The 20,615-nt window shown below is 52.4% G+C and overlaps 1 protein-coding gene across 3 annotated transcripts in view; it reads left to right on the top strand.

The window, feature by feature from the left end:
- Positions 1-19,609, top strand: part of SPI1 (Spi-1 proto-oncogene) — a 30,397-nt gene extending 10,788 nt beyond the window's left edge. Inside the window, exons 1-5 of one of the 3 annotated variants that reach the window (XM_082410846.1) lie at positions 2,972-3,133; positions 5,454-5,550; positions 17,184-17,371; positions 18,141-18,303; positions 18,673-19,609. In XM_082410846.1, the coding sequence (XP_082266972.1) occupies positions 3,089-3,133; positions 5,454-5,550; positions 17,184-17,371; positions 18,141-18,303; positions 18,673-18,992 (813 nt within the window). In that variant the 5' untranslated portion in view covers positions 2,972-3,088 and the 3' untranslated portion in view covers positions 18,993-19,609. Of the gene's footprint in view, positions 1-2,971; positions 3,134-5,450; positions 5,551-17,183; positions 17,372-18,140; positions 18,304-18,672 lie in introns of those variants that run through there. The other 2 variants (XM_082410845.1, XM_082410844.1) reach the window with 2 other exon arrangements.
- The last annotated feature ends 1,006 nt before the right edge of the window (positions 19,610-20,615 follow it).

Genomic DNA, 20,615 nt, shown 5'->3' with positions numbered 1-20,615 from the left:
TTGCTTCCAGCCACAAGGAGGGCAGCTCACTGTTCCCTTGTTCTCTCCCAGCTCCTTGCCTTTGCTCAGGCTGGTCCCTCAGCCGGACATGCTCTCTCCCTTGCACGCTTTCCTACCTGTGGCCCTGACCTGATTAACTGTTCGCTAATGCAACTGGCACCTCTTGTGCCCCTGCCTCCCAGAAGGACCATGCCGTCTGCTCACATGTGTGTTCTCTCTGCAGGCCTGTGAGCTCCTGGAGGCCCAGGGCATGCTTCCTTCATGTCTGTGTCCCCTTGCCAGGCCAGCACATGGGAGACCCTCAATAAAAAGTTAGTGATTAGAGGCTTCCCTGGTGGCACAGCGGTTAAGAATCCGCCTGCCAATGCAGGGGACATGGGTTTGAGCCCTGGTCTGGGAAGATCCCACATGCCACGGAGCAACTGAGCCCGTGCACCACAACTACTGAGCCCGTGTGTCACAACTACCGAAGCCCACGCACCTAGAGCCCGTGCTCCGCAACAAGAGAAGCCACCGCAATGAGAAGCACGCACACCGCAACGAAGAGTAGCCCCCCGCTCGCCGCAACTAGAGAAAGCCTGGGCACAGCAACGAAGACCCAATGCAGCCAAAAATAAATAAATTAATTAATTTTTTAGAAAAAGTGATTAAATGAATGAATAAGTAGATAAATAAGCATATAAACAAAACAAACCAAGATAAGAATGAATGAATGAAAGAATGAATGAACACATCAAGCAGGACCTGGTTCTCATGCAGTAGAGCCAACCCCACACACAGCCAGTCAGCTGGGACTAGGCCTTCTTTTTTTTTTTTTTTTTTTTAATTAATTTATTTTATTTTTGGCTGTGTTGGGTCTTTGTTGCTGTGTGAGGGCTTTCTCTGGTTGTGGCGAGCGGGGGCTACTCTTCATTGCGGTGCGCGGGCTTCTCATTGCGGTGGCTTCTCTTGTAGCGGAGCACGGGCTCTAGGCACATAGGCTTCAGTAGCTGTGGCACATGGGCTTCAGTAGTTGTGGCATGCAGGCTCAGCAGTTGTCGCTCGCGGGCTCTAGAGCACAGGCTCAGTAGTTGTGGCTCACAGGCTCTAGAGCACAGGCTCAGTAGTTGTGGCGCATGGGCTTAGTTGCTCCGCGGCATGTGGGATCTTCCCGGACCAGGGATCGAACCCTGCATTGGCAGGCAGATTCTTAACCACTGCGCCACCAGGGAAGTCCCTAGGCCTTGTTGATGGGAAAGTGGGGACAGGGATGGAGCTGATGCCAAGTCAGCCCGCCTCTCCCCTCCTCTTGGTGAAGAACCTTGGTCAGGTACCTAGGGAGTCCTGAGGACCAGTGACGTGGACCCCTTGGAGAGTCCCAAGTGTGGATGCAAAAAATCAGTGAAGATGTAGGTGAAATAGATCTAATGGTGAACCCAGACCTGTGAATCCCTGGTCTTTGCTGCAAGTAAAGAAACACTTGGGCGTCTGGGATTCCACTGACAGGAAGGAGGCTGGCTAGTCTTAGTGGGAAGGGGATATAAAGCAAAGACTTAGACTACACAGGGGAGGAAACTGAATGCTCAAGAAGTTCTTCCCCAAGAGAAGTGGACTCACCAAGATCAATGGATCAAAAAATGTCTCTATTCATCCTTCTGCCCTCCAGACTAGATCAGGAATTCCCTGAAGGCAGGGATCTTGTCCAGTATCTTTCTCTTCTCCCAGCACTCAGCATAAAGCCTGGAACTCAATTAATACTGGCAGGATACATGGATGGATGGATGCATGAATGTATGGATGTATAAGTGGATGGATGGATGGATGGATGGATGGATAAGTGGATGGATGGATGGATAGATGGATGAATGGATGAATGGATGGATGGATAGGTGGATGAAAAGGACCAATGGATGAACAGATTGATAGCTGGACATCAAGTGGATAAACAGATGGAAATGTGGATGAATAACAGATGGATGGGCTGATATATGAACATATAGATGGCTACTTGGACAAGTAGATAAACAAATGGGTGGATGGATGACAGACTAACAGATAAACGGGTGAATGAATGCACAGTTGGATAAACTGATAGACAAATGTATGACTGGATTGGTGGGTGGATAGATGGATCGACAAACAGACAGATAAACAAATGGATGGGAAAATAGATGAATGGATGGACAGACAGGAAAAGTTTGTAAACTAGGAAGACTAGATTGATATTAAGGCATTGTTAAGGGGAGGAGACACTGAGAAATCTGGGCTGGGAGTACAGCACCTAGGGATTTGGAAGAAGTGGTGGTACGTAGGAAGCTGGGAGGGGAGGGTGTAAGAACGCTTCTGGTGGAAGGGAAGCTGGTGGAGGGAAGGGGAAAGCGGCGCTGTGCTGAGGACCCTGCCCGGGAGCCCAGCCCCAGGCTGGATGGAACCCAGGGGTTGGGGTCCTACGGGCCCAGGAAGAGCCAGGCCTGGCACTCTGCTGGATCAGAGCCCTCGGCCAGCCAGGCTGACCCCAGAAAGCAGAGACCCCAAGAGGCCACCCTTAACAGCTCTGACCCCAAGGAAGTGACCGTTGGCCACGTGGGGGTCTCAAGAGAAGCAGGTATATGTGGGGTTAGGGGTTAGAGGTTAGAGAGCCTCTGCAGGGCCTGGGCGCAGGAAAGGCCTCTGGTGGTGGAGCCAGCCTTCCTCCCTCCCACTCTTCCTCCCCACCCCAGCCCTCAAGGCCACCCCTCACAGTCCCAGCTTCCTCTGGGCAGGGGGCCTGGCCCCCATGGCCTCCCAGGCCAGCCCCTGGAGCACCACCTGCCCCAGCCGGCCAGAGACTTCCTGTAGCGCAAGAGATTTATGCAAACGGGCTGGGGTGGTGATGTCACCCCAAGGGGACTATCTCCCAGCGGCAGGCCTTCGATAAAATCAGGAACTTGCGCTGGCCCTGCAATGTCAAGGGAGGGGGCTCACCCAGGGCTCCTGTAGCTCAAGGGGCAGGCCTGAGCCCTGTACCCGCCCTGAGTCCGTCCAGCCCCCGACGGGGCGCCCCATCCCCAGGGGCTCCGCACTGGCCCCCACCAAGGCAGGGGACCTGACCGGCTCGGAGCTCGGCTGGATGTTACAGGCGTGCAAAATGGAAGGGTTTCCCCTCGTCCCCCCTGTGAGTATTGGGACTCCTCCACCAGCCCAACCTGTGGCCCTCGGACGCCCGCCAGCTTGCCTGCCAGCCCGCCGGCTGCCCTCCCACTATCAGTGGGAAGTTGGTGTTTCCTCCCTGGAGCTCCCGGCCTGAGACCCAGCAAGGGGGCCATTGGCTTCCTCGGAGCGTGCCCTGGCGGGCTGAGGGCTGAGCCCATGGTGGAGCTGTGATCGGTGGGGCCTGAACAGTTATTTATAGATGGGGCTTGGGTGGCAGGCCGGAGCTCCACGGCAGGGTGCTGGGCTGAGGATGGTGAGGGTGGCGGCAGGGAGGTGGTGGCAGAGGAAATGGGGAGACTGGTTGTGGGGGGATGCCAGTCCCCAGGACAGTACGGGCTTGAGGGCGGGCGGCAAGAGGCCAGAGGTGGCCTGGGTGCTTCTGGAGACTGAGGCTGCCTTAAGCCTGGGTCCCCACCAGCCAGCCTGGGGCCTGGCACAGAGGACACTGTTGTTGACCCAAGGGTCTGGGGCTTGGGCCCTGGGCCCTGAGTGGCAGAGGCAGGGGTCGGGGCAGGCGCTGGGCCGGAGCAGTGAGGGGAGCAGAGACTAGCCACGCAGTTAGGGGTGGGCTCTGGCTGGGGATCAGGGAGTGGAGGGCAGGGGTTGGTGCTGGGCACATCCCGGGGCTGAGATTGGGGCTGGGGTAGGAGCTGGGAGAGGTCAAGGGGGGAGCCTGGGGTGGGGGCAGGGCTGAGGCTGGAGGTGAAGAAGCAGGAGTCCCGGGGGACCCCGGGGAGGGAAGGGCAGCCGTCTGGGGCAGACCCCCTCTGCTGCTGCTCTCAGTGACAGTTGCAGCCTTCGGCAGGTGTCAGACCCGGGTCCCTCTGAGAGGACCCCTCTCCCTTTTCCCACCCTGTCCCAACTCAGCCAGGGTGGGGAGCTCTGGGGGGAGACGGGAAGGGCTTGGCAGGGCCTGCCCACCTGACTCAGCTTTCCCGGCCTAGAGGCAGCTCCCTTACCCCCGCCCCACCCCAGCCGGGCCTCAGAGCCTGGGGGAGGCACCCCGGGCTTGACATCCTGCTGTGGGGTTGCACTGCCTGCAAGCTCAGTGCCAGGTTCCTCCCTGGGCCGGACACAGAACCAGCACCTGGCCCTGGCCCACCCTCCCCCGACCTGGGGAGCGGCAGGGGTGACAGAGGTGGTCCCGAGAAGAGCCAGCTCTGCCTCCAGAAAGCCACAGGCCCTGGGGTTCAGCCACCCTGTCTCTGACCCTTGACCTCTGAATCCCTGAACTCCAGCTAGAGCGGGGCAGGAGGCACATCCTATTGGGCTCCCACACCTCGCCCCAGCCCAGGGGCTACTCGGAGTGGGTCCTTGGAGGGTGGGCTACCAAGGCAGCCCTGGTTGCCAAACCAAGCCCTGAGGGCCAGAGTTACTGTTGTGCAATCCTCGGGCACACACTGTGCGGGGGAGGAAAGGCCTGATGACCGTTGGGAAGCCTCCGGGTGTGCATTCCCTGTGTCAGTGGGGCGGGGCGCGGGGAGGAAGACCAGGGAGCATCCCAGGGAGGGTGTCGGGAGGAGGGGGAGGAGGGAGAGGCCCCCAAACCTGCCCTGCCTGGGTGAGTCCTGTAAAATCCATCAGTGTGAACGGCCACTGGTCATGGTGGTGGCCCTGGGCACCAGCTAAGAGAGAGAGTGGGTGTCAGGGCGGGGCTGTAGCAGGAGGACAAGCGTGTGTGCCGTGGGGTGAGTGTGGCGTGTGAGTGACCGAGGAAGGGCGCGGGTATGAATGTGTGGTTTAGTGCACTTGCAGGCAAGTGGGTGGATACGTGCGTTAATCCCAGTGACCCTGCGTGTGCCTACAGGTGGGTGCATAATGGTGTGTGTGTGTGATGACAAGTGTGTGTAAGTGTGAGTGCCCCCTAGAGCGAGTGTGAGGGCTCTGAGTGGACGAGGGGGTGAGAGGTCGCATGTGGGAGTGTGGGTAGAAGTGTGTCATGGGGAGTATGTATGTATTTGGGGGGTGTAGGCATATCAGTGTGACCGTGAGAGGGTGAGTGTGTGGGGCTGGGATCCGGGCACATGCTGGAATGTGAGTATGAGTGTGAGGTGACGTGGGGAGCAGCTGGGCTGTCCTCTCAGACCTGGTCCTCTTTTGACCTCTGACCTCCAGGGTCCCTGTCACCCCCTTCCTGCAGGAGCCAAGGCTCTTGCTCCCCTGGGTCCCCCTCTTCCACTCTCTGTGGCCTCTCCCAGTTCCAAGCAGAGAGAGGGCTGTAAGCCTGATACAGACAGTCTCCCGACCACAATCCCAGCCCTGACTCCCTCCTCTCTCAGCAGCCATCGGAAGATCTAGTTCCTTATGACACGGATCTCTACCAACGCCAAACGCACGAATATTACCCCTATCTCAGCAGTGATGGAGAGAGCCACAGCGGTGAGTACCGGGCCCCGGCCCAGCCCCACTTCCCCAGCCTGGCCTGCGCACCTGAGCACTGCTGGGTTCCGGGGAGAAGGGAAAGGAGCCTCGTTCCCAGGGCTTCTTTGGAACTCTGAGAATCAGATCCAGTTAGCTCTTGGGGATGTGAATTCACTACCCCGATCCCCGACACTCCTGCTTCCCAACACCCCGCACCCCCAGGCTGCGTTTATGGAACATGCTTGGCGTATCCAGGCACGGGTTAGCTTCTTCCACATCTATCTTCTTGCCGAACACTTTTGGCATTTTTACATACGAGGAAACAAGCTAAGCGGCTACGGGACTTGTACAAGGTGGCACAGACGGTCAGTGGGACCCAGCTCTGTCGGTCTGCTCCAGGTCCAGTGCTTTCTCAGCTTCCCCTCCCCCAATTCCCCGTCTTCCTCTCCGTTCTTGTCTCACACACACACACTCCCCCCCACCTCCTTGCTGGTGCAGCCCCGCTCCCTGCTGTGTGTGGCGAGCAGAATTTGTCTGTTGGCATTTGGGCTGGATAATTCTATGTTGTGAGGCCTGTCTTGTGCATTGTAGGATATCTGGCAGCATCCCTGGCTTCCACCCACTAGATGCCAGCGGTACTGCCAAACACGACAGCCAAAAATGTCTCCAGCATTGCCAAGTGTCCCCTGGGGGGGGGGGGGCGCAGAACCGCTCCTATGTGAGAGCTGCTGAGCTAAAGGAAAGGCTCTGAGGACTCCCTCATTCAGCAGGGGCTGAAGCCCCCAGTCTGTTCGGGATGGGGGTGAGGATGGGGCCTGGGCCAGGGGCGTTTTCCATCTGGGTCTAACTGTGCTCCCCCAAGGCCCAGCCTTGATCCTGAAGCAAATTCAGGGGAGGAGAGAGAGGCCTTCAGTGCCTGGGACCTGGGCAGGGAGATAAGAGAGGTTACCTGAGGTGGATCTTGGTATAGTGATGGGACATCTCTGGACCAAAGGCCAGGTGGCCCAGTTAACAGGTCTTCACTGGAGGATTCTTTGGGGGGGGTCTGCGACCTGGGCAGGCCAGACACTGGGGTTTCTGCAGTCCCAGAGGGACAGGCATGCTATGTGCCACAGCTGAGGAAGGTTTCACACCTGAGGGCCACACCTGGGAGCCATTCACACCCGTAGCTCCATTCTGCTGGCACATCTATGGCAGTTTAAACCTGACGGCCACACCCAGAGATGCCATTTGTGGTGAGTCCTTATTTAGGGCCCTCACATCCAGATGCCAAACCTTGCGAACAGTTTCAGCTGGAACTCACACCTGACAACTACTGTAAAGACTATACCTGGAAGCTGTGTCTTGAGAGTAGGTGGTGGATGTACTTCAAGGTCATTTCTGGGAACACACAGGCTTCTTTCAGAACTCTAGGGCTAGAAAGTCTTTAAAAATATCCTTTTTCTCATCCGTTTAAGCTTGTTTATAATTCTACAAGAACTGCATCCTCTCTGTGGAAAATCCAGACAATTTAGAGAGTGTCCCTCATCCAACTCTATCCCCAGATCCCCCCCTGCCAGGGTCAAGGGCTGGGTCTCCCTGATCCAGAGACCTGCGGGCACACCCTTCCACCAAGCAGTTCGGGACCAGAGAAGGTCCCTGCTTGAGGACTGGCGCCCCCTGGTGGCTTCAGGCAGCAGGACAGCTCGGGTCCCAGCAAGCTCAGGGCTACCTCTGACCCCTTCCAGCATTAGGGATCCTTTCTCCTCTGGCCTGACCCCTTCTCAGTTTCACTGGGTTTGGGTGCATTTCTTTTGGGTCTATTGAAGCCTCATTTTCTCCTCCTGTGATATGGGTGTGCTATGGGTTTATATATCTAGAAACCAGCTAGGCCTGGGGTGGGCTGATGGAGTGAGAACTTTAGAGAAAGCCAGTGCTTTCCTGGCTCAGTGATCAGGCAGATCCCTTATATCTGGGGTGGGGCTCTAGGAATGACTCCTAATTGGATGTGTGAGCTTCCCATTTGGGTCCTTCAGACCCAAACCCTTCATAGACTCCTCCAGCATCCCCAGGTGTTCTGGTCCCTATTCACCAACCCCCGCCTCCCTGCCACACCCCTGCCATCATGGCCCACCTGGCCATCTGTTCTGTCCCTTCTTAATATCTGTTGGAAGGTATTCTCTGAGGACTCAAGAGTAGAGACACCCGCACATTCTCCCACCTGTTCCTGCATGTCCTCTGCATCTGTATTTTTAGGTGGTGAGGCTTAGTGAAAAGGCACTGGGGCCAGACCTGGGTCTAGTCCTGGCTCCATCACTCACTAGTGTGTAACCTTGGAGCAAGTGACTTAACCCCTCTGAGCCCCTGTTTCTTCATCTATAAAACTGAGGGCATGAAAACACTCCACAGAGTTGCAATAATTAAATGAGGTTAACACATGTAATATATGAGGTAATATACTGAGTACAAGGCCCAGTAAACTTTCAGGACATAGTAGGTTAGCTTTACTGAATCCCCCCAGGTGGGAGGGATGAAGCAGCTGAGAGAGTAGAGAAGCACAGAAGGTTCTGTGACAGATCAACTGGGTCATTTTCCAATGGCCCAGATGACAGCCAGCCAGGCACCCACTCACCCATCCATCCACTCCCCTCCCATCCACCCAGCCACCTACTCACCCACCCATCCTTCCAACGCTTATTGTACAATCCACTTGTCCACTCATCCCCTCATTTGTTCATCCACCAAATAATCTCTGATTACATGCCATGTGCCAGAAACTGTTCTAGGCACTGGAGGTTCCATGATGAGCAGGCCAGGCAAGGCCACTGCTCTTGTAGAGCTTACAGTGAGGGAGAGAGACAGTGAAAAATCAAATTAACAGACATGTACTAATAAGTCCTATGGAAAGTAGAGTAATGTGATTCGGAGTGTCTAGGTGGGGGACACTTTAATTGGGTGGTCAAGGAAGGCCTCTGAGGAGGTGGCAGTTGAGTGGAAATCTGAGTGCAGGGAAGGAAAGTGAATGTCAAGGCAGGTAGGGACAGGTGTTCTAGGGAGAGAGAAGAGCAAGTGCAAGAGCAGGAGGGACCTCCTCCGAGGACCAGAGTGGCCAGTGAGCACAGGCAGAAACAAAATGAAGCCAGAAGGGTCTGCAGGGGGCAGATCATGCAGGGCGTGTTGGCCGTGGCAGAAGTTTGGGTTTTATCCTGCATCTAATGGGAAGCCATTGGAGGGTTCTGAGCAGGGAAATGACATGATCTGAATAACCTTTGTGTGTGTGTGTGTGTGTGTGTGTGTGTGTGAGTGTGTGTGTGGCGAAAATCTAAATAAATTGTAAATGTTTAATTTTAATTATTAAAACAAGAAATACCCATTGCAAACAATTTAAAAATACAACAGCATATCAAGTGAAATATTACCCTCTTCCCGTTCTTACTCTTCCCTGACAGCACCTTGGTCTATCCTTGCAGATATTTTATTTGACATGTATAATCCTGTATGTTTGTAAGTGTATATGTCCACATGTGCATATTCTATCCATTCAAAAATGGACTGTAGTATCATGCTGTTCTGCAATCTGCTACTTTTTACATAAACTTATCATAGTCATTCCTCCATGGCATACATAGCAACCAGAGATAGATAAAAGCTATTTCTCCAGTCTTTCTATTACAGGGCTATGTAAGTGTATATATGAAGATCTGAAATAGAGACTTAGAACAGCATTTATTTATTCATTCACAAACATTTATTGAGTACTTTCTATATGCTAGGTGGAGATGAATCTAGCTTGATTTTTTACTTTGAGGCATCTATTCACTTGTACTATGAAAGATGAGAACTTGACTTTCTAGGTATTTATAACACACACACACACTCACACTCACACTTCTCCACATATACCAAGATACTTATAGTAACTTTTTTCCTTCTTTTTCATTTTATTGCTGTAATGGGCATACAACATAAGTGTATATGTTTACGGTGTGACAGCATAATGACCTCACACACATGTACATTGTGAAATGATTACCACATAAGTTTAGTTAACATCCATCACCTCATATAGTTACAAAAAAATGTTTTTCCGGGCTTCCCTTGTGGCACAGTGGTTAAGAATCCGCCTGCCAATTCAGGGGACATGGGTTCGAGCCCTGGTCCAGGAAGATCCCACATGCCGCGGAGCAACTAAGCCCGTGCGCCACAACTACTGAGCCTGCGCTCTAGAGCCCATGAGCCACAACTACTGAGCCCTCGTGCCACAACTAATGAAGCCCGGACGCCTAGAGCCTGTGCTCCGCAACAAGAGAAGCCACCGCAATGAGAAGCCCGCGCCCCACAACGGAGAGTAGCCCCCGCTCGCCACAACTAGAGAAAGCCTGCACGCAGCAACGAAGACCCAACGCAGCCAAAAAAAATAAATGATAATAAATAAATTAAAAAAAAAATTTTTTTTCCCCTTGTGATGAGAACTTTTAGGCGAAACTCTCTTGACTTTCGAAGTTGCCACACAGCAGTGTTAACTATAGTCATTGTGTACATAACATCCCCAGGACTTATTTATCTTACACCTGGAAGTTTGTACCTTAGACCACCATCACCCAATTTCCCCTGTCCCTCTCCCCACCACTACTTCTGGCAACCACAAATCTGATCTCTTTTTCTGAATTTAGCTTTTTTTAGATTCCACCTATAAGTGAGATCATACAGCGTTTGTCTTCCTCTGTATTCTAACTTTTGTTAAATCAGTATCTGAATTTTCCGTTATTAGGACCATGTGAATATTACTCACAGCCGAGCCACGTGGCGTACTTTGATTACCTGCACTTTCTCGTCGCTGTGTTTCTGAGGGTCAGTGTGACAGGGAGATGGAGCCCTCACGCTGCAGCCGGGCTGCTGGGAGTCACGCCCCATCTCCTCGCTACTGGGTGGGGTGACCTCGGGCAAGAGGTCTCACCCCTCTGTGCCTCAATTTCTTTCTTTTTATAAATTTATTTATTTATTTTTGGCTGCGTTGGGTCTTCGTTGCTGTGCGCGGGCTTTCTCTAGTTGCAGAGAGCGGGGCTGCTCTCCGTAGTGGTGTGCGGGCTACTCATTGCGGTGGCTTCTCTTGTTGCAGAGCACAGGCTCTAGGCGCACAGCCTTCAGTAGTTGTGGCGCATGGGCTTAGTTGCTCCGTGGCATGTGGGATCTTCCCGGACCAGGGCTCGAACCCGTGTCCCCTGCATTGGCAGGCGGATTCTTAACCACTGCGCCACCAGGGAAGTCCCTCAACTTCTTCTTAATGATACCTACTTCACAGGATTGCTGTAAGGATGGAATGAGTTACTACAGTTAAAATGCTTAGAACAGTGAACACTATATAAGGATTTATTACTCTTCTCATTATACTCTCCTAAGAAAGGATGTATGGGAGGTAAGGTTTTGTTCTTGTTGTTTGTTTTACCTGGTGTCTTTATGCTCTCACTTGATTAACAGTAGTTTGGCTGTGTACAGAAATCTAAGTTAAAAATCATTTTTTTTCTCACTGAAATTGAAAGCATTTCTCTACTGTCTTCTGGTTACTAGAGTTTTTCTTAGGAAATCTGATGTCATTCTATGTCCTCTTTTTGAATGTAACCATTTTTGGGTTTTTTTTCTTTTCTGTTTGGTTTTGTTTTGTCTCTCTGGAAGTTTTCAGTATCTTCTCCCAATACCTAGTGGTTCCACTGAATAAGCTTTTAAAAAGATCACTCTGGCTGCTGTGTGGAGAATAGATGGAGAGGAGACAAGAGTAGGAACGGGGGGAAAGCACAGTAGAAAACCACTGGAATAATCCAGGCGAGAGATGACGGTGGCTTGGACAAAGGTGGTGGCGAGAGAGACAGAAAGGAGCAGACAGGGACTTCCCTGGCAGTCCAGTGGTTAGGACTCTGTGCTCTCGCTGCTGAGAGCCCAGGTTCGATCCCTGGTCGGGGAACTAAAATCCCACAAGCCGCACAGTGTGGCCAAAAAAAAAGAAAAGGAAAAAAAAAGAAAGGAGCAGACAGATTTAGGATAGATTCTGAAGGTGGGGCTCATAGGATTTGCTATTTATTATTATTATTTTTAAACTGTGATAAAATGCACATAATATAAAATTTACTATCTTAACCATTTTCAAATGTACAGTTCAGTGGCATTAAAAACATTCACATTGTTGTGCAACCGTCACCACCAACCATCTCCAGAACTCTTTTCATCTTGCAAAACTGACACCCTGTACCAATTAGACAATAACTCCCCATTGCCCCCTCCCCTCAGACCCTGGCAACCACCATTCTACTTTCTGTTTCTATGAACTTGACTACAGTAACTACCTCATATTCATGGAATCATGCAGTATTTCTCTTTTTGTGACTGACTTATTTTACTCAGCATATAATATCCTCAAGGTTCATCGATGTTGCAGCATAGGTCAGAATTTCCTTCCTTTTTAAAGCTGGATAATATTCCATCGTATGTATATACCAAATTTTGTTTATCCATCCGTTGATGGACACGTGGCTTGCTTCTACCTTTTGGCTATTGTGAATAATGCTGCTGTGAACATGGGTATAAAAATATCTTTTTGAGATCCTGCTTTCAGTTCTTTTGGGATATATACCCAGAAGTGGAACTGCTGGATTATAAGGTAATTCTATTTTTAATTTTTTGAGGACCCACCATACTGTTTTCCATAGTGGCTGCACCATTTTACATTCCTACCAACACTGAACAGGGATTCCATTTCTCCACATCCTTGCCAACACTTGTTATTTTCTGTTCCTTTAACCATTTTTTAAATTGAAGTATAGTTAATTTACAATGTTGTGTTAGTTTCAGGTGTACAACAAAGTGATTCACTGAGTCATATATATTCTTTTTCAGATTCTTTTCCATTATAGGTTATTACAAGATATTGAATATAATTTTCTGCACTATACAATAGGTCCTTGTTGTTCTGTTTTTTGATAGTAGCCATCCAAATGGGTGTGATAGGATTTGCTATTTGCAGTGGGATTGTTGAAGGAAATGTAGTTCCAAAGTATGACCCTTCTCTTGTCCTTCTATCTTTCCAAACACTTATTCATCTTTTCACACAATAGACCATCCACCAATTTATTCACATATTCATCTAATCATCCATTCATTCACCTTTCCAAGTGTTCTTCCTTCCCCCTACCAAACCCTCCATGCATCTCCCACTGACTTATACATCTAATAAATATATGTTAAGCATCTTTTACATGCCAGGCACATTGCTAGGTGCTGTAGAGTGAATAAAACACAGGTCCTATATCTTTGTAACAAGGGAAATAACTAAAACCTTAATAGTTAGGATACGATGTAGAAAGTAACAAGGAACAAGAGACCTGGAACTCTCTGCTCTCTGGCCCTCAGTTTCCATATCTGAACAATTTGCAGGAGGGCTGGGCTTAAGGAGCCCTCGTCCAATGGTCTGTGATTTCCTGTGAAGGTTTTCTTCTCATCCCTTGCTTTCTTAATTCCTCATCTTCCTTCTCTTATCTTGATCTTACTTCTCCTTCCCTGGGGTGAGCCCTGGCTTCAGGCTGGGGTTTCTGCTCTGAGGAGGAAAGGTCAACTGAATGACACTTAAGGCTTGAATTTTGTGTATTGGGGGGGAGGGGGGTGGGGGGTTGTTTTAAATATCATTTTATTTTTGTCCTAGTGACATGCAGGTATTAGTGACACCAAAAAACTGCATTAGAATAGGGATGTGTGGGCAGGACTTTGGTCCCAGATTGGGAGCTGGTTTAGAGGGAGAAAGTGAAAGATTTTGGTAAATGGGTAATTGCTGGCTGGATGAATGAAGGTTCAGTGATGGATGGAAGGATGGATGGATGGATAATGGATGGATGGATTAAATGATGGATGATGAATGGGTGGATGATGGATGGATTATGGTTGGATGATGGATGGACAGATGGACGGATGGATGGGTGGATGGATGGATGATGGGTGGATGATGTTGGATGATGAATAATGAACGAGGGGTAAATGATGGTAGACAGACAGATGGATAAGAGCAGCCTGTAAATTCTCTCTGTCACCATGGGCCTTACTTAAAGCTTTCATTAGCAGTCTTTTTCCTCAGAGGTGGTATGGCATAGTGGTAAGGGTTTAGTCCCTGGAGTCATACATAGGTGGGTTTGGATCCTGACTCTACCAATGACTGTCTGTGGACAAGGGACATAATGTCTTTGAGTCATAGTTTCCTCATATGCAAAAGGAAGATCATACTATAGTGGCCACCTTGTCAGAGCTAAGGTGAGGGTTAAATGAGATAATGTGGATTAAGTACTTAGCACAGTGCCTGGTACATAAAAAACACATTAAAAGTTAACATTTATTGGTCACTTAATCAAATATTGATTGAGGCCTAGTATGTGTTGGGTGCCTAACAGGCTGTAGAAGGGAGGGTCCAGAGCTATCTCCAGATATGCAAATGACACTATATTCTTTTGAGGAGCAGAGTCATGCTAAAGGGGCGTAAGGTGCAGGATAGTCTGGGTGACCTCTTGAAGTGACAAAAAGGGATAAAGCAATGCATTCATGAACAGTCATCCAGAAATGAGGTCCAAAGAGCCCAGGAGTGCTGACATTTGCATTAGAATGGACTCCTGGCATTGTGTTCCTTCAGAGGGCCCCATCCTTGGAACGTCTCTGCCTGCCAAACAGACAGCATTTATTACATAAATGCCTGAGCCCTCAAATCAAGGGTGAAGGCGAGGTTTCCGTTGGGCTTTTTGAAACCTTAAGTGTAGCCCAAGAGTCTCTGTTGCAGCTTTCAGGGGACCCTGGGGCAGGGTTCCAGAGCCTCAGCGAGCCAAGGGACCTCCTTAGGATCCTCTTAAAGGCCAGATTCCCAGGTATCCTGTTGGCGCTGCTGATTCTGTGGGTCTCCAGTGGGCCCCAAACCTGCAGGCTTTTCCAGCCCCCAAAGTGACTCTGATGTGGGTGTACTGAGACCTGCTATGGAAAGTGCCGGCCTCAGGCTGTGCCCACCAGAGTGAGCCCGTGGGTCTCATGAGGAGCTAGAACAGAGGTGGGGAGCAGGAGAGAAAGACAGAACTCAGGGGCTCCCCAACCCAGAATTGGAGTAGGTGTGAGCGTGTGGGGTTGGTGGGCAGGATAAGGCATTCTATAACGATCTGGGCACTTCAGCCTGGGCAGGAGAAGGCAAAAATGGGAAGGGCCAGGAGTGGGGCTGGAGGGCAGTTCTACAGCTAAAGAGGAACCTGGATCCACTCACCAAATCCCAGAGCCACAAAGAGCCCCTCTCTAAAAGACAAAGCCAACTCTCCCAAAGCAAGTGGAGAATTTCTGGGTCTTGTTAACTCACAGCAAGATGAAAGTACAAATTCAATGTTGCCGTGTTTTGTTTTCCCTTCAGATTTGGATAATTTTCTGAAGGAGAGTCAGAGTTCTTAAGAGGATAGGGTTTGCTCATTCATCCATTCATCCAGAAATGTTTGTTCAGTGCCTACTGCGTCTAGACACTGGGAACACAGAGGCGAACAAAACCAGTCCCTGCCCTCGGTGCGACGCTGGGCCCCCAACTCCAGCCTCTGGGAGAAAGTGACAGCCAGGGCCCTCAAACTCTTTCTCTGGGCCACAGACTAAGGTGGCAGGGAGCAAGGGAAGATGAGGAACTAACACATATTAAAGCATCTGCTGTTCGCTCAAGTGCTGATTTAGGTTCTCTAAAGAGAGCATTAAACATTAATAATACTAATTACTCTAATGATGATGATAGTTAATGTTTTACTGAGTCTTATTTTGTGTCATGTTCTGTTCTAAGTGCTTTGCGGGCATTAGCTCATTTAATCCTCACAGCAAGCCTATGAGATGGGTGTAATTATTAGCTCCATCTCACAACTGAGGCAACAGGCATAGAGAAGTAGAATGACCTGTGTCGCTCAGGGCTAAGTGGCAGAGTCAGCATTCAAACCCAGCTCTGGCCAAATCATGTACTTTCTCTCTCCTATGCCATGCGGCTTCACGGAGGTGGGAGCCTGGATTGTGGGTTCAAATGATTCCACACGTGGACCGGACCTCAGTAACCACTCAGTTGGGTCTCTGACTTTTGCAGTGGGGAATCAGAGGCTCAGGGAGATAAAATGTCTTGTCCAGGGTCACACAGCAAAGCCACCAGAGAGCAGGATTCGAAAGTGAGTCTCCTGATGACCAGTGCAGAGCCAAAACAACACATGTCATTTCTTAGGGATGTGTGAGTGAGTACGTGTTTGTGAGAAAGAAACAGAAAGAGGGAGACAGACACACACGCACGCGCACACACACGCACACCAGGCTGGTGATGGTCCCTCTACAGGGCCCTGTACTTGTCCTGGAGACACCATCCTGACTTAGCACCCTGTACACTCCCTCTTTGGTCACACGAGAAAATCCCTCTGGTCACTTTATCACCACATCTTCTTTTGGACCCCAGGAAGTCCTCAGACATGTGGCAGTTTTTGTTCCTGGAAATGGTGCCCAGAGAAACCATGTTGAAGGCCGGCTCCAGTCCCAGGCAGGGCTCCCAGTGGCACGTAGCTATTCCCCAAACTCAAAGCCACCCTACCGCAAACTCTGAAGGCACCCACCAGGGAGTTTCTGGGAAAGCCTCGGGTCCCGGCAATTTTGCTGGAACACAGGTGGAGCTGCCCAAGGACATGGCCTTGAGGGGGCGGTACCGGGAGCCCAGACAAGTTCTGGCGTGTGAGGAATGTCAGCCCTGTGACTTTGTAGTCACACCTTGGCCATGTGACAAGGCCGTGAGCTGTGACGGTGGGCAGCCAGTCAGCTCAGGAACCGCTGCTGTGTCTTAAGGGGAGGAGAGGGGACTCAACATTCCCCAAGGGCCGACTCTGGGGCTAGGAGGTTTTACAACTGTGAACTCATTTGTATCCTCCCGGTAACTATTATCCCCACTTTATAGGTGAGTCAACGGAGGCCAGAGGGGTCCATGCACATGTTTGAGGTCACACGCAAAGTAAACGGCAGAGCCAGGATTCGGACTCTTTGGCTCAAAGGCCTGCGTCCTTGTGATCGCATGCGTGGCAGGGTAGAACAGTTGTTGAGAACAAAGCCTTTGCCTCGGACCTGGGTCCCAGCTCTGCCACTGATGAGGCCTTTGACCGCAGGCGTGCTATGTAGCCCCTCCAAGCCTCAGTATCCTCATCTACAGAATGGGGGTCGGAAAACAACAGGGTGGGTGGTGAGATGATTAATGTCAACTTGCAGTCCAGCCTGGCCCGTGGCGATTATTATATGGTAATACGGCCTGGCATTATTATTATTATTATTTTAATTAATTAATTTATTTATTTTTGGCTGTGTTGGGTCTTCGTTTCTGTGCGAGGGCTTTCTCCAGTTGCGGCGAGCGGGGGCCACTCTTCATTGCGTTGCGTGGGCCTCTCACTATCGTGGCCTCTCTTGTTGCGGAGCACAGGCTCCAGACGCGCAGGCTCAGCAGTTGTGGCTCACGGGCCCAGTTGCTCCGTGGCATGTGGGATCTTTCCAGACCAGGGCCCGAACCCGTGTCCCCTGCATTGGCAGGTGGATTCTTAACCACTGCGCCACCAGGGAAGCCCACGGCCTGGCATTATTATTCTTTAATTAGCATAAGCTTTTCCTGCCCTGCCCTCTAGACCATTACTGGGACTTCCACCCCCACCACATGCACAGCGAGTTCGAGAGCTTCCCCGAGAACCACTTCACGGAGCTGCAGAGCGTGCAGGCCCCGCAGCTGCAGCAGCTCTACCGCCACATGGAGCTGGAGCAGATGCACGTGCTCGACACACCCATGGCGCCCACCCATGCCAGCCTTGGCCACCAGGTGCGTGCGGGGCCACCCGGCCTGGCCTGGCCCAGCCTGTGGCCTGTGGTGAGGCCGGCGCTTTGCAGGAAGCTGACGCGGGCTCTTACTCAACTTGGCTTCCTGCCTCACAGCGCCAACGGCCGCCTCCTGACCCCCCGACTGACCCCATGACCTCACACCCCTTATCTCCTCTCACCCCACCACGGACAGAGCCCAGATCATCCCCATGTCCCCACGGATCCTTCTGAGCCTGAAGGCCCGGCCCTGGGCCCTCCCGACCCCCAGTGGCCACAACCACCATTCGCTGACCCCTCACGGATCGGGCACGCAAGTCCCTGCGCCCTGACCTCCACTGACCTCTACGGCCCCTCCTCCTCCCCACCGACCCTAACCCCAGTCAGTGACCTCCACTGACCTTCACGACCCTCACGGACCTCCACCGCCTCTTCGCGCCCTTGCCACTCGCCTACCCAGCCCCATTCGCTCCAGTGCCTGACTCTCTAGCGCCTCCTCACCCCGGGGCTGCTGCCGGTCCGTGCGCTTCCTTCCCCGGGCCACGCCGCCCCGAACCAGGGAGATGGGTGGGAATTCAGGGGCCCCTTGTCCCCATAACCTGCCCCCTGTGTGGGGTGACCCTGCCTGACCTGCAGGGTGCCCAGCCTTCCCCCAAATCCCTCTGCCCCGCGCCAGCACCCCCTCTTCTCTCATGCAGCCGACACCGACCCGGCAGCCCTGAGCTTTGAACTGCCCCTCAGTGACCTCAACCCTCCTTCCGCCACCTTTCCAGGTCTCCTACCTGCCCCGGATGTGCCTCCCGTACCCCTCCCTGTCCCCGGCTCAGCCCAGCTCGGATGAGGAGGAGGGCGAGCGGCAGAGCCCCCCACTGGAGGTGTCTGACGGGGAGGCCGACGGCCTGGAGCCAGGGCCTGGCCTCCTGCATGGGGAGACAGGTAGGGGGCCCAGTCCCACCCCCGACCCAGCCTGGGCCCAGCCGTGACCCGGTCCGTCCTTGCGCCCCGTACCCACCCCGGCCAAGGCCGACGGACTCGGCAGTCAAGCCACAGAGCTGAGTGCGTGTGTATGGGTGTGTGTGTGTGTGAGTGCGTGAGTGTTTGATGACATGTGTCTTCACGTGTGTTTCGGGAGGGCGCCTGGGACCGTCCCCGCGCATATGTCTGAGCACGTGTGCCGAGGCCGAGCGTGGCAGTGGGTGTGCGCATGCTCGCTGGCGACCTTTCCCCAGCGACCACCCCGGGGGTCCCAGGTCAGGGGGAGGCGGACTGGGTCCCCGCGTGGGCGCTGACCACCTCCGGCCGCAGGCAGCAAGAAGAAGATCCGCCTGTACCAGTTCCTGCTGGACCTGCTGCGCAGTGGCGACATGAAGGACAGCATCTGGTGGGTGGACAAGGACAAGGGCACCTTCCAGTTCTCGTCCAAGCACAAGGAGGCGCTGGCGCACCGCTGGGGCATCCAGAAGGGCAACCGCAAGAAGATGACCTACCAGAAGATGGCCCGCGCGCTTCGCAACTACGGCAAGACGGGCGAGGTCAAGAAAGTCAAGAAGAAGCTCACCTACCAGTTCAGTGGGGAGGTGCTGGGCCGCGGGGGCCTGGCTGAGCGGCGCCACCCACCCCACTGAGCCCAGGCCCGAGCCCGCCGGGCCGCCAGGCCTCCCCTCTGGCCATAGCATTAACCCCTCGCCCGGCCGGACACAGGGGGGAAGCTCCCAGGGGCCAGGGGCAGGACTGGGGCGGGCCAGGCCTCGCCTCCCCGCCCACCCCCTCCTCCTCCAAGCCCCCGCCCACACCCCTGCTTCGCCTCCCACCAGGACTCCAGCCCCGGCTTCAGAAGGCCACCTGGGCGTCTGGCCCCAGCAAGGGTCAGCTTGCTTAGTACCAGGGGTGCTTCCTTGGGAGTTCGAAGTCATCATATTTGTGTAAATTGAACCTTCCTCTTTAAGCATCCCTTTCTCCCCACACCTCTCTCCCATCAGCTTCCTCAGGAATACCAGTTATTAAAATTATTCTCAGTGAGTCCTCTTGCGGCACAGAGAGTCTCGTTTAAAATTTTTTGTGCACCTTGTCTGCCCCCCCCCATCTGATCTCTCTTTTTCTCACCTGTCCATCGGGCATCTACTAAGGATCCTACCCATGGGGACATGAGAACAGATGACACATCGTGCCTGACTAGGAGTCAGAGCCGGTGGAAAGAGCGAATCCTCAGTTGTTCTTAGAGGAATAAATCATTAAAAAGCCCTCTGCGCCTGATAAATTTTTTTTAATGCCTCAATGAGGCTTAAACTCATAACTTTTAGGTTATGACCCCAGTGATGATGATATTAATAATAATGACAACAACACTGGATTTTCGGGCTATTTATTACATGGTAACCTTGAGAAGTGGAATCTAATATCATCCCATGTTATAGACTGGGAAACTGAGGCTCATAGAGGTCAAATAATTAGTCCAAGGTCACACAGCGAGGCTTCCTGTGTGGGATCCCTGATCCCACCCCATGTGGGCCACCATGGCAGTGTGAGGTGGGAAGCTTCACGTGCCTGGAAGGGGGTAACGTGCAGCTTTGTCAGGAGCAGGAATTAAGCCCCAGAGCTCCCGTTGGCCGCAAAGCATCCTCACGGAATCCATGCTGGCAGGACCCTGACACGGGTGAACTCCTCCCATGTACCCTAGTGTCTGGTTGCTCTGGCTTCTGGCCCACAGCAGGGGAGAGACAGAAAAAGATGAGCAGGGAAACCTGTAAGCTTCTTGCTTCCAACAGTAGCAAGAAGAGGTGGCCGACAGCCTGGGAGTGAGGACACTTTCCTCAGCAACCTGCAGACCTCAGAGAATCCAGATTCTGGGGCCATCCGCGTTGGGGCAGACACCCACACACACCTCCTTGCCCCGAGGGCTCAGACTGGGGAAGCCCAAACATGACACTCCCTACATGGATCTCTGAGTCCTGAGAGAGGGAAAGTGGCGCCCAGTGCCCTTTTAAAGAAGGCCCAGGAACATGAGATGCGGTTTAAACATGGTTAAAATGGAAGAAAAGAATGGATTTCGGTGTTAAAAGGGGTGGTAAGTTTTGACCATGTGGACAGTCCTTGTGTACAGAATTCCTCCCTCCTGACTGTGAGGGACAAATGACCTTCCCTGATATTGGGTCTTGCTTACAGTGGGTCACATGTAATTTGCTTCTTTCTGTGTAGCAACTGATGTTCCTGATGTGACCTGAGCGGGGGCAGGGGGAGGGTGTGTGGAG

Source organism: Balaenoptera physalus (genome assembly GCF_965194825.1).
Source record: "Balaenoptera physalus genome assembly, chromosome: 10".
Taxonomy (NCBI): Eukaryota; Metazoa; Chordata; class Mammalia; order Artiodactyla; family Balaenopteridae; genus Balaenoptera; species Balaenoptera physalus.
The sequence above is the reverse complement of the archived record's forward strand: the minus strand, read 5'-3'. Positions and strand labels throughout refer to the sequence as shown.